This window comes from Neoarius graeffei, chromosome 2 (genome assembly GCF_027579695.1).
Source record: "Neoarius graeffei isolate fNeoGra1 chromosome 2, fNeoGra1.pri, whole genome shotgun sequence".
NCBI classification, from domain to species: domain Eukaryota; kingdom Metazoa; phylum Chordata; class Actinopteri; order Siluriformes; family Ariidae; genus Neoarius; species Neoarius graeffei.
In genome coordinates, this window is record NC_083570.1 from 42508217 (window position 1) to 42521855 (window position 13639).

The 13639-nt window shown below is 42.0% G+C and overlaps 2 protein-coding genes across 3 annotated transcripts in view; one reads left to right on the forward strand and one right to left on the reverse strand.

Moving 5' to 3' along the window:
• The first annotated feature begins 4287 nt into the window (after positions 1-4287).
• gcc1 (GRIP and coiled-coil domain containing 1) lies at positions 4288-7314 on the forward strand. Its single transcript, XM_060907791.1, has 3 exons — positions 4288-4345; positions 4668-5731; positions 5830-7314. The coding sequence occupies exons 2-3, from the start codon at positions 4742-4744 to the stop codon at positions 7120-7122; spliced, it is 2283 nt and encodes a 760-aa protein (XP_060763774.1). The 5' UTR covers positions 4288-4345; positions 4668-4741; the 3' UTR covers positions 7123-7314.
• Positions 7315-9071: 1757 nt separating this feature from the next.
• dennd6b (DENN/MADD domain containing 6B) overlaps positions 9072-13639 on the reverse strand; it is an 89637-nt gene continuing 85069 nt past the window's right edge. For both annotated transcript variants that reach the window (XM_060914259.1, XM_060914263.1), the window contains 2 exons: positions 10657-10731; positions 9072-10400 (listed from right to left, as the gene is read on the reverse strand). In XM_060914259.1, coding sequence (XP_060770242.1) covers positions 10287-10400; positions 10657-10731 — 189 coding nt within the window. In that variant the 3' untranslated portion in view covers positions 9072-10286. The remainder of the gene's footprint in view (positions 10401-10656; positions 10732-13639) is intronic.

Genomic DNA, 13639 nt, shown 5'->3' on the forward strand with positions numbered 1-13639 from the left:
GTGTGACCATAGCTTAATGAGACGGATATGATGTTGGATGCAACCCAACAGTTGTACCCTACTACGAGTAAAAAATTAACTTCAACTTGAAAAAAAATTCATGGCCCCCTCGATGGCATTTCGTGGCCTACTAATGGGCCACGGCCCAGTGGTTGAGAAACACTGTTTTAGCAGAAGTTGCCAAAATCTGGCTGGAGTTTGCCACCGAAACAGCTCAGTTAATCATGATTTATATTACTCATATCATGCATTTATTATGTTTGTGGTAGTTTATATTGTGTATTATTGATTTACAGTCAAATTTATAAAAATGATTAGACGATGATTAATAATTCTGACAAAGATCATCAAATGAATGGTGAAAATTCCATTAAAAAATTCCAAGTAGTATGGAAGTTATGTCCATTTTTTGGTTTGTGACGAGTTTTTAAGTAATAGTTAATTAATTAGCTTTAATTAACTAATTAATTAGTGATTAATTAATACATTGGTTGGCATCATTTTTGTGGACTTTAAATTACCTGGTACCTCCTTTTTATTTTATTGAGCTATGTGAGAAGATTTACAAGTGCATCTCAAACAATTAAAATATTGTGAAAAAGTTCAATATTTTTCCATCAGTTATTGAAGAAAGTGAAAATTTAATATATTCTAGACTCATTACACGTAAACTAAAATGTTTCAGGTATTTTTCTATTTTAATTTTGATATGGCCTACAGCGCAAAAATGTTTAAAAAATCTCAAAATATGAGAATTTCATTTTGAGTTTGATTAAAACAGTATAAATACTGTGTATCTCTTGGTGTAGTTCAGTACATACAACCACAATCATGGGGAAGACTGCTGACTTGACAGGAGTCCAGAAAATGATCATCGACACTCTCCACAAGGAGGGTAAGCCACAGAAGGTCATTGCTGAAAAGGCTGGCTGGAAAAGGTGCACAAGCAACAGGGATGACAGCTGCCTTAAGAGGATTGTCAAGAAAAGTCAATTCAAGAACTTAGGTGAGCTTTGCAAGGAGTGAACTGAGGCTGGTGTCAGTGCATCAAGAGCCACCACACACAGACATCTTCAGGAAAGGGGCTACAACTGTCACATTCCTAATATCAAGCCACTCCTGAACCAGAGACAATGTCAGAAGCGTCTTACCTGGGCTAAGGAGACAAAGAACTGGACTGTTGCTCAGTGGTCCAAAGTCCTTTTCTCAGATGAAAGTAAATTTTTACATTTCATTTGGAAATCAAGGTCCTAGAGTCTGGAGGAAGAGTGGAAAGGCACAGAATCCAAGGTGTTTGAAGTCCAGTGTGAATTTTCTGCAGTCTGTGATGATTTAGGGTGCCATCTTATCTGCTGGTGTTGGTCCACTGTTTTACCAAGTCCAAAGTCAACACAGCCATCTACCAGGAGATTGTTGGAGCACTTCTTGCTTACATCTTCTGACAAGCTTTATGGAAATGCTGATTTCCTTTTCCAGCAGGACTTAGCACCTGCCCATAGTGCCAAAACTACGACCAAATGGTTTGTCAACCATGATATTACTGTGCTTGACTGGCCAGTCAACTAGCCTGACCTGAACCCCATTGAGAATCTATGGGGTATTGTTAAGAGGAAGATGAGAAACACCATCCATCCATTATCCATAACTACTTATCCTGTGCAGGGTTGTGGGCAAGCTGGAGCCTCTCCCAGCTGACTATGGGTGAGAGGCGAGGTACACTCTGGACAAGTCATCAGATCATCACAGGGCTGACACATAGAGACAAACAACCATTCACACCTACAGTCAATTTAGAGCCAGCAATTAGTCTAACCTGCATGTGGGGGAAACCAGAGCACCTGGAGGAAACCCATGCAGACACGGGGAGAACATGCAAACGCCACACAAAAAGGCCCCCGTTGGCCACTGGGCTCAAACCCAGAACCTTCTTGCTGTGAGGCAACAGTGCTAACCAGTACACCACTGTGCCACCAAGATGAGAAATACCCAACCCAAAAATACAGACAAGCTGAAGATGCCATCAAAGCAACCTGGGCTTCAATAACAGCTCAGCAGCACCACAGGTTGATCACCTCCATGCCACACTGATGCAGTAATTTGTGGTAAAAGAGCCCCAACCAAGTACTGAGTGTATCAGTGAACATATTTTTTAGAAGTTGGACATTTCTGTATTGTAAATCCTTTTTTACCGCGAGTTGGCCTAGTGAATAAAAAGTCAATAATAATCTCATCTCCTCTAGCCGCTTTATCCTGTTCGACAGGGTTGCAGGCAAGCCAGAGCCTATCCCAGCTGACTACAGGCGAAAGGCGGGGTACACCCTGGACAAGTCGCCAGGTCATCACAGGGCTGACACATAGACACAGACAACCATTCACACCTACGGTCAATTTAGAGTCACCAGTTAACCTAACCTGCAAGTCTTTGGACTGTGAGGGAACCGGAGCACCCGGAGGAAACCCACACGGACATGGGAAGAACATGCAAACTCCGCACAGAAAGGCCACGGGGATCGAACCCGGACCATCTTGCTTTGATGCGACAGCGCTAAACACTACACCACCGTGCCGCCCCCATAATAATAATAATTTTTTTTAAAGGCTTAAAAGATTTCACTTTACGTGTAATGGACATAGAATATCTGAAAGTTTCATCTCATCTCATTATCTCTAGCTGCTTTATCCTGTTCTATAGGGTCGCAGGCAAGCTGGAGCCTATCCCAGCTGACTACAGGCGAAAGGCGGGGTACACCCTGGACAAGTCACCAGGTCATCACAGGGCTGACACATAGACACATACAACCATTCACACTCACGGTCAATTTAGAGTCACCAGTTAACCTAACCTGCATGTCTTTGGACTGTGGGGGAAACCGGAGCACCCGGTGGAAACCCACGCAGACAACATGCAAACTCCACACAGAAAGGCCCTCGCCGGCCACGGGGATCGAACCCGGACCATCTTGCTTTGAGGCGACAGCGCTAACCACTACACCACCGTGCCACCCCCATAATAATAATATTTTTTTTTAAAGGCTTAAAAGATTTCACTTTATGTGTAATGGATGTAGAATATCTGAAAGTTTTCCACTTTTAATTTAAATTACTATTTTAAAAAAACTTTTTCAAGATATTCTAATGGTTTGAGATGCACTAATATACTTTGTCCTTTCTTTGGTTTAACAGTCTGCAGCTAGATTTGTTTTTGTTTTTTTAGACGACACATATCAGACTAGACAAGTACATACACGTGTCGGGGTACAATATACCGTAGATCACAAGGCATATGTAGGCCACAGGTATAGGCAGGAGGACAAGAAATAATTAAAAAAAAAAGTCACAAGTGAGTTATACAATAGTTCCATACAAAAGTACAGTTCTCTGGGCTTTATCATTATTGGAGTATCTTATTGTTTCAATGTAGTTATTCACATCGATCATGAAGGCCGGAAAATAAGGTTTTCCACCACTAAACTTGCATTTGTGGATGTGGTACTTGGCAAACAAAAATAATAAGTTTATCATGAAGTATTTGCTCTCATACTCTTTTTCATAGTCAAATATACCAAAGAATACATCTTTAAAACAAAATGAAAGCTTGATATTTAGGTGGGTGGCACGGTGGTGTAGTGGTTAGTGCTGTCGCCTCATAGTAAGAAGGTCCGGGTTCGAGCCCCGGGGCCGGCGAGGGCCCTTCTGTGCGGAGTTTGCATGTTCTCCCCGTGTCCGCGTGGGTTTCCTCCGGGTGCTCCGGTTTCCCCCACAGTCCAAAGACATGCAGGTTAGGTTAACTGGTGACTCTAAATTGACCGTGAGTGTGAATGGTTGTCTGTGTCTATGTGTCAGCCCTGTGATGACCTGGCGACTTGTCCAGGGTGTACCCCACCTTTCGCCTGTAGTCAGCTGGGATAGGCTCCAGCTTGCCTGCGACCCTGTAGAACAGGATAAAGCAGCTAGAGATAATGAGATGAGATGATATTTAGGTCAGTGTAGATAAATTCTTAGACCTCTGACCAAAATTTCAGTGTGAGGATAGCCTGCAGCCAGATCACCCAATCACTCATTAAAACATGTCGTCATTTGGGGTCATCTGGGGTCAACCCCGCCCACCCTTTTTAAAAAAAAATAGGAATTCATTTGTAAATGCTCCTCTCAACAGTTAACGTGAATATTATTTTAATAATAAATTTAGTTAAGAAACTTTAATGCCAGGAGAACTCTTGGTGGTAAAATACAAGATTATTTGTAGATACAGACACACGAGCGAAGCGTATTACGTCACTTCCGTATAAACTCCGGAAGAGAAGAGAATCCGGTTACTACGTAGCTAACAGGCTTTAACTTTCAGGTACAGGTGTTGTTTTGCTGTTTTTGTGTTTAGATTATCCTAGGAATGTGAATTATTATTGTCATCCGGGTTTACTTTGTTTATTAGCAACTGGAAAGCTACAAGCTATGTAGTTTATTATGATAATTACGGTCCGGTTTTGGTGTATTTATTTATGTTCTATTTAAAGTTTATTAATTATACAAGCAGCCATTATTGTAGCCTACATGTTTTTTTTTTTTTTTAAATTTAGCATGCAGTCTTCTTCAAAACCAGGTTAAGGGACTAGAATTATTTGAAGCAACATTGCAGACCTGTTTTAATTCTTCTTGCATCTCTACAGGTTTACATATCTAACTCTTATATGTGAAATATATATGAAATGACACTGAGTGGATGAGTTGAGTATCATTCAACATGGAGAAATTTGGTATGAGCTTTGGTGGAGGCCTGAGCAAAAAAGAACTGCTTGAAAACATTGAGAGTCAGAAAAAGCAGCTTATCCAGTACCAGACCCGTTTCAAAGATGTCGTTCAGGCCTATAAGAGCTTACTGAAGGAGAAGGAGGCATTGGAAGCTAGCTTGAAAGTGCTGACTGTGTCTGCACAGTGCCCAGCACCCACCGAGCATGCTGAAGACCATGGCTCACTTCACAGTGAAGACAGCCTGGATGCTGCTGAATCCGGTGTTGAAAGTGTCGTGACTAGCAGCAGCAGCACTGCAGCAGATGAAGATCATGGAGAAGGTAACGCAATGCTTCTGCAGTCAGAGAAGAGCGAACTGGATAATGTCATCATATCTAGCAGCACTGCAACTGTGGAACAAACTGCAGAATCAGATCGCCGAGTGACCCAACTAAAGTCCCAGCTATCTACGTTGACCACCTCTTTGGCCACGGTTACACAGGAAAAGTCTCGCATGGAAGCCTCGTTCCAAGCAGATAAGCGCAAGATGAAGCAGGAGTTTGAGGAGGTTCGGGAGAAAATAGAGGAGGAGCGTAAGCGGCACCAGTCTGAACTCCAGGTTGTACAGGAACAGCTTGCAGAGAGCAGAGCACGTGTGATTATGCAGCAACATCAGTATGATCAAGAACAACATGACCATGGCCACATGCTTCGTGAACTCCAAAAACTCTTGCAGGAGGAGAGGAGCCTTAGGCAGGATGCTGAACTTAAGTTGGAGGATGCCAGGAAAACCTTTGCAGAAACCATGCAGGAAAAAGACCAGGGGATAGATTATGAAGAGCGGCTGAAGCAGGTTACTCAGGAGTGTGAAACATTGAGAATGAGCCTGCAGGATTTGGAGGTTGCAAGAAACAAGCCTGAGCAGCAGGTGGTGGAACTGCAGCAAGAAATTGCTGATCTGAAGGCACACTTTAACCAACAACTTCAACAAGAGATTCAAAAGGTATGACTTTTACTCTGGTAAATTCTTCTTTAAACCTCTGAGGCTTATGAATGACATTTGCGTAGATTTTATATTTGTTGAATTACAAATCTGTGCAGGTTGCTCAGGCAGAAGCCTGCTTGCAGGAGCAGGCACAGCTAGAGGAACAGCGAGTTGCAAGTCTAGAGGAGCGGGTTTCTGAGCTGTCAGGGCTGTTGGGTGCCTGTGAGAAGGCCAGGCAGAAGGACCAGCAGAATGGTCAGAGGCTACGTGAGCAAATCCTCCAGCTGGATGCAGAAAACAAGGCCCTAGCTCTTGCAGCCAGCACTACCAGGACCACCTCGTCTGACCTTGGCATTGATGAAATGAACCTGGACGTGAACACACTGAAGGACAAGCTAGAGAAGGTGAAGAAGCTGTTGCAGCTGGTTGCACAGAAATCTCCAGAACAAAGTTTGGAAATTGAGAAAATACTGGAGGAAGCAGGAGGCCAGGACATGGAGAAGGCTTCAGTACAGTACTATCAGCAAGAGCTGCGGCAGCTAAAGGAGGAGTTTGAACGCTACAAAGTGCGAGCACAGGTGGTCCTAAAGAACAAGAATGGCAAAGACACTGCTCAGACCAAGGAGCTTGAGGAAGCTCGGGATCAGCTGGCTGAACTGAAAGAAAAGTACATCAACCTGCGTGTCCAGTCAGACGAAGCCAAAGTGATGCACAAGCAGCAGATTAAGGAGCACCAACAAGCACTGGCAGCCCTTCATCAGGCTCATAAGCACGACCTAGAGAAGACAGAGGCTCAGCACAGAGAGAACTTCTTGCATCTTGAGGAAGAGCTGCACAAGCAGAGGGCGCGCACCATGGCGTTACTCGAAGAGAAGGACCTCGAGCTGGAAAAACTACGAGCTGAAAGCATTCAGGGACAGATTATAAGTGATGGTGTAGCAGAGAGAGGAGATGTCGATTTTGAAAATGGCAGCTCTGTGCATGAAGATTGTGAGATGATTGCTCACACTCTGAAGCTATCCAACCCCCCAAAAAACAATTTACTGCTGTATGCTGAACAGCTAGCTCGAAACGAGGTGGAAATTTCTGCTTTGCGCAAACAGAAGCATCAGCTGGAGGAAGGCTTGCATCAACTACAGGGAAAATTGTTTGCTAATGAAGAGAGGCACAAAGAGGAGATAGAGGAGTTGCAGGCACAGCTGGACAAGAGGATTCGTGACCAAAGTCGAGACGGTGCTAATTTAGAATACCTCAAAAATGTCATGTATAGATTCCTCACGCTACAAGACTCAAAAGGACGTCAGCAGACTCTCACGGCCATCCTGACTATCTTACACTTCAGCCCTCAAGAAAGGCAGGTGGTCATGAAGCAGCAAGTACAGAGCTGGTGGACGCCCAGGAAGAGATGATGCTGTCTTTTAACATTCCACTGCTTTACATAATTTTCTACTTACTACTTTCTTGTTTCTTTTCAAGTGTTTATCAAATTTTAGTATAAATACACAGGTGATTATAGAAAATCGCACATGCCGATTGGTTGAGAAATGCAGACTATTTCTCAATCACCTTAAAGGAACAGTCCACTGTACTTCCATAATGAAATATGCTCTTATCTGAATTGAGACGAGCTGCTCCGTACCTCTCCGAGCTTTGCGCGACCTCCCAGTCAGTCAGACGCGCCGTCACTCCTGTTAGCAATGTAGCTAGGCTCAGTATGGCCAATGGTATTTTTTGGGGCTGTAGTTAGATGCGACCAAACTCTTCCGCATTTTTCCTGTTTACATAGGTTTATATGACCAGTGATATGAAACAAGTTCAGTTACACAAATTGAAACGTAGCGATTTTCTATGCTATGGAAAGTCCGCACTATAATGACAGGCGTACTAACACCTTCTGCGCGCTTCGGCAGCGCATTGATACGGAGCTCAGATATCAATGTGCTGCTGAAGCGCGCAGAAGGTGTTAGTATGCCTGTCATTATAGTGCGGACTTTCCATAGCATAGAAAATCGCTACGTTTCAATTTGTGTAACTGAACTTGTTTCATATCACTGGTCATATAAACCTATGTAAACAGGAAAAATGCGGAAGAGTTTGGTCGCATCTAACTACAGCCCCAAAAAATACCATTGGCCATACTGAGCCTAGCTACATTGCTAACAGGAGTGACAGCGCGTCTGACTGACTGGGAGGTCGCGCAAAGCTCGGAGAGGTACGGAGCAGCTCGTCTCAATTCAGATAAGAGCATATTTCATTATGGAAGTACGGTGGACTGTTCCTTTAAGCGACTTGGCAAAATGGCAGTCAACTGCTTCGTCACCATAAGTGAGGAAAAATGACAAATTTATGAAAAATGCTGTTCCCAAAAGTACTAAAGATGCTCTGAAGTTTGGTCTAAAACCAGAGGTAAGGTGGAATTGATTTATGGTTCAAAACAAAGTATTTTATGTGACTTGGCATAGATCAGTGATAACTCTGCACCCTGCCATTTATTAAATTTGCATGCGTTTTTGAAGTTTGAAAAATGATTTAAAAAAAATCAATCAGGTGTATTCATACTAAAGCAATCATCTGCCTCAGGCTCAATGTCACTGCTTTTTGGTGAATAATTTGTTAAATGGGGCAGAATTGCTGCTTTATGTAGCAATTCTGATCTGGTACAATTTGTTTTTGGTTTTTTTTGGTAAACTCCGGTGGTTTTCAGGTGAATAACTCTGCACCATATAGGTCTAGAATATTTATTGGCCAGTAAAAATTATTTATTTTCCTCCTTTGTCTGAGATTAGTAAACCAGACATTGAGAGCTTATATAGAAATGTGTACATTATTAAACATAAGTAATATTAAAGAAAGTGGTTTGCTAGGCAACTTTTTTTCCCTTTTCTTTTTCTCTTCTGGGTGGTTATGCTCAGTTTCTTGGTAATTGGATTATGGTCCTGTTGATTTATTTCATCCCAGTATTGAGTAACTCAGCCACTCTAATGCTTTTGATTATTACCATGTAATTTATCAAACCCTTATTGGAGCATCAGCAGTTGTAATGTTATGGCTCTAGCTACCTTTAACATGGAGGGAAATTTTCACTGATAAGCATATTTGTCCAATTGAAGTACGTGAAAACCAACACTGTGGCCACAGAGTTATGTTATCATGGTGTACTGTATCATTGTGGGTAATGTGTGTATGTCTGGTAGATTAAGTCTCCTTTATTTGCTTTCAGAATGAATTATTCAGTGCCTTATTAAATGCATACTTAATCTGTTAAATATCAATGCAGTTTTTTCCCCCTCCCCTTAAGAGTACAGTGAAAGTGTACAAATGTAGGAAAATAACATCTTTATTATAACATTAACACACTCGTACATTAATCTTGGTGTCTAACATCTTAATGAAAACCCCCAAGAATAGAATATAAGATTACTTACACAAGTATTTCACTTATAGGACTTATGCAAGTTTGATAACTTTAAATATAGGTAACCGTTAATGATAACCAATCACTACAATCACAGTTTGATGGAGCCTCCAAAAAAGTGATCTCATGCAATACATTCATTTCTAAAGTCCGAAACTATTTTTTTAACTGCTTGACAATTTATTTACTAAAATTAAACTGTGTATTCAGGTAATTAAAACAAGCACGCAAGATATACACCAAGTGGCCAAAAGTATATGGACACGTGCTTCTTTTTCAAACTGTTGCCAAAAAGTCTGAAGCACACAACTGTATAGAATGTCTGTTTGCTGTAATATTACAATTTCCCTTCACTGGAACTATGAGGCCCAAAACTGTTCCAGCATGACAATGCCCATGTGTGTAAAGTGAGCTCTATGAAGACATGGTGTGCTAAGGTTGGAGTGGAAGAACTCTAGCATCCTACACAGAGCCCTGACCTCAACCCCACCGAACACCTTTGGGATGAACTGGAACATTGACTGCACGCCAGCCATCCTCACCCAACATCTGTGTCACACATACTCTTGCAGCTAAATGAACACAAATCCCCATAGCCACACCCCGGAATCTAGTAGAAAGCCTTCCCTGAAGAGTGGGAGCTTATTAGAAGAGTAAAGGGGAATAAATCCAGAATGTTAAATAAAAACACATGGGTGTGGTGGTCAGGTGTCCACAAACTTTTGGCCAAAGTGTGTGTATTATATAAAAAAGTAGCACAGAGGAAATAGGTGCAGTATGAGGTTCAATTTTACACTTCTGTAAACATACTAGTTCTAGCACAACTACAGAGGCTATGTAATCATTAAATTAAGATCACTAAACTTGAAAGCAAAACTTTCCTTTGTACAAACAATGTTGTACACTTTTTAATAGAACCACACCCCTTATTTTATCATGCTACTGTTTAAGGCCTGAGGCTACAAACATCAAACACAAAGTCCTAAATTCTTCTCACTACTAAACTCTGTGGTACACAGATTGCAGACTCTACACCCATACTGTACATCACTACCTCAAACACTTGTAGGTGCTCCTAACTTTCTGAAATGAATGCATCAGTGCTACCTTTTGAACTCTAATTTTGATCCGTGCATTAAAATAATTTTATCAGTCTTTCTATAGTACTGTCTGCAGATCCACTGGCAGAGAGCTGATCACAGAATGGATGTAGTTTTCCAGCTTTTCCAGCAGTTCGTCCTTCACTGGAAGCTGATGCGCATGAGCTCTGGCCTAGTGCAGAAAAGTCTACAGTTAACTTCAGACCTTTTCACAGCTGCAGTTTTAAGATTATGTAAATGAAAAATGGAAAAGAAAACAAGTAGGTACTGTAACAACCATAACTGCAACCACATCTGTATGCTGGTTACTGAACAAGGAATAGTAGTATTAAGCTGCAAACGCAGCAGTAAAAGTACTGAAACATGTGGAAACACTCCTTTCTAAATCATGTGAGATGCTGTTTCTGGTTTACAGTTCTATCACTAACCAATTTTTCACGCAGTTTTATAATCAGGTCCACGGTCTCCACCTCAGACTTGTCTTTTGTCCAACTCAGCAGATCCTGTAAAACGGCAGCAAAGCAATTCCAATACACTGGGCCTCATTTATCAAACTGGATACAAACAGATTTATACAAGTGTTTATTCAAGTAATTTGATAGTCATAATATCGAGCAAATTCAGAAAAAGGTTCAATATCCTACTCATACTCCTGAATGTGTGTAAATATACACATATAGACTCAGTGTAAACTTCCACCTGACTGGAGGATGGGCCAGTCTATCTGCACATCACCATAAGACTTAAACACCTCAGCTGAAGGAAGAGTTAACATTTGCTTCTCATCTCATCTCATTATCTCTAGCCGCTTTATCCTTCTACAGGGTCGCAGGCAAGCTGGAGCCTATCCCAGCTGACTACGGGCGAAAGGCGGGGTACACCCTGGACAAGTCGCCAGGTCATCACAGGGCTGACACATAGACACAGACAACCATTCACACTCACATTCACACCTACGGTCAATTTAGAGTCACCAGTTAACCTAACCTGCATGTCTTTGGACTGTGGGGGAAACCGGAGCACCCGGAGGAAACCCACGCGGACACGGGGAGAACATGCAAACTCCACACAGAAAGGCCCTCGCCAGCCCCGGGGCTCGAACCCAGGACCTTCTTGCTGTGAGGCGACAGCGCTAACCACTACACCACCGTGCCGCCACATTTGCTTCTCGTTATTAATATATTTAAATAATTGCTGGGTTTCAGTCATGTGACTTTTCTTAGCAGTTTTACCGGAAGTGAAATAGCTGGTGGTCTAAAGGCTGCCGTAGTGCAAACAACTAGCAATAAGTTATCAGAGTACGCTCATAATCTACAAGCCACTGCTCGCTTTAGATATATTCAGAAGATTGCTGTGTGCAATGGAATCGACCCGTACAGTCTGAGAAAGAAGGATTTGTCATACGATCTCGAAAACTAGCCTTCAGTCGAGTTCCCCGACATCTCGAACTATCTGGTGTTGCAGACGTCCTTCTACACCGCAAAACAGATGAAAGCGTGGAAGAGTATGGAGGCTTACAACTTTTTTGTATGTGGCTGGGCAAAGGACCTCGCTATCAAGTTGCTGCCGAATGAATCCTGTATTGTTTTTGCCAGTGTAAGTATGGTTTTTTTAAGCTTTTCGTTCACATCTTTACAACGAAGCACTGCAAGTTGAAGTGTAAAACAACGGTTAGCTGGATTCTCACTTGTGTCGGCTCTTACCTCTCAGGTAAATCATTCATAAAGATCATCAGAAACCCCTTTAAAAGACCTGGAGCTTAGTTAAACAAGATGGAGAAGTGATCACGGCGCATTGTAACTGTACGGCTGGGGAAGAATTTTATCACGACCTTCATGCATATGGACTTGGTGAGGAGTAAACAAAGAAACAGCTGGGGACTTTAGCGCTTCATGACAAAAAAAAAAAAAAGTACCGTAAAATAATGACACAGCAAGAAAAGTACTTGGAAAACACTAAGGACATACAGTAGCTGAGAGGGAGATACAAACCTTTCACCAAGTGATCACTGCAAACTCTAGCATGCTTCGACTCAGCTCCCTTCGATTTCAGTGAGAGGTTCGAAAGCCACCTTTCTCGATGTCTTTTTGTGAAATCCTGTGTTCGTTCACCCTTTTTTTTTATTAGTTCACGGGGAACCCTGAAGAAACTTATCAGTTTCATGGTTTGATCGATTCAAACAACCTGAAACAACGCAAGCGTAAGGCATTTTTCATGAGAGCAATGCACCGTCTCCATACAAACGCTTTGTCAACTGAGCTTTAGTAGACCACCAGCTAAAGTTTTGAATAACTAATGAGGCGGATGTGACGTCATGTGAAACCCAGCAATATTGACTGGCTTTGAGTGGTCTGTCAGATATATTCCATTCAGCTAGCATGATACTGAATGAGTCGAAGACAATTTCAAGATCATGCTAGCTGAATGGAATATATCTGATAGACCACGAAAAAAAAGCCAGCCAATATATTTTTTTCATACACATTCTTCATATCTGCATTCTTGAAGGTCAATGCGAACTTACCCGCGACTCGGTGCTGTTAGCGCGGCAGTCCAGTTAGCTTCCAGCCGGCATAGCAATAGCATTAGCAAAGGCCAACGCTAGCTTACCCCCAACTTGGTACGGTTAGCGCAGCAGTCTACCTTCCAGCTGGTGTAGTGTTAGCGATGGCCAACGCTAGCATAGTCAAGCCGAATATTATTATTTTGTATATATATATATTTTTCCCGTGTAATTTACTTAGCTACTTTTAAAATCAACATCGACAGCAACGCACAATGGCACTATCTGACAGCCAAAATTCTCTCAAAATATTCTGTTTTTAACTAAGCAAACCTGGCGGCCATGTTTGTTTACAAATAGTCCGTCACTCACTAACGCAGAAGCTTTATGTCTCCGACGTGTGACGTCATGTTGTCTTGACAACATGCAATATTGTAACAATATTGCACGCTCATTCTCCATTGGGTAGAGTGGTGTAATACATGTAGGATAAGCGATATGATAATATTGCATGCTATCAATAAACCCACTACAAGGGAACAGAATACATGTTTTTATTCCATGAAAAAGTGGCCTGTACGTATAATAATATTAAATATTTTATCACAATAGAATTGAGTCAAAATTTCCACTTCTGTTTTTCAGCCTTTACCCTGATTGTTCATTTTGTGCTCCCAGTTATCTGTGCACTTGACCTTTCATGGAGTTTTGTGGGGGTCACTAACGCTACGTTCACACTGCAAGGCTTAATGCTCAATTCCGATTTTTTTGTGAAATCCGATTTTTTTGTGAGGTCGTTCACATTAACAAATATATGCGACTTGTATGTGATCCTCAGTATGAACGAAAAGCGACCTAAAAGTGTTCCGCATGCGCATTGCAGGATACGACGACGTCACACGCAGTGA

Coding starts and splice junctions, on each gene's coding strand:
- gcc1 (XM_060907791.1), top strand. CDS start 4,742: ATGGAGAAATTTGGTATGAGCTTTGGTGGAGGCCTGAGCAAAAAAGAA. Junction 5,732..5,829: donor TTCAACAAGAGATTCAAAAG/GTATGACTTTTA, acceptor AAATCTGTGCAG/GTTGCTCAGGCAGAAGCCTG.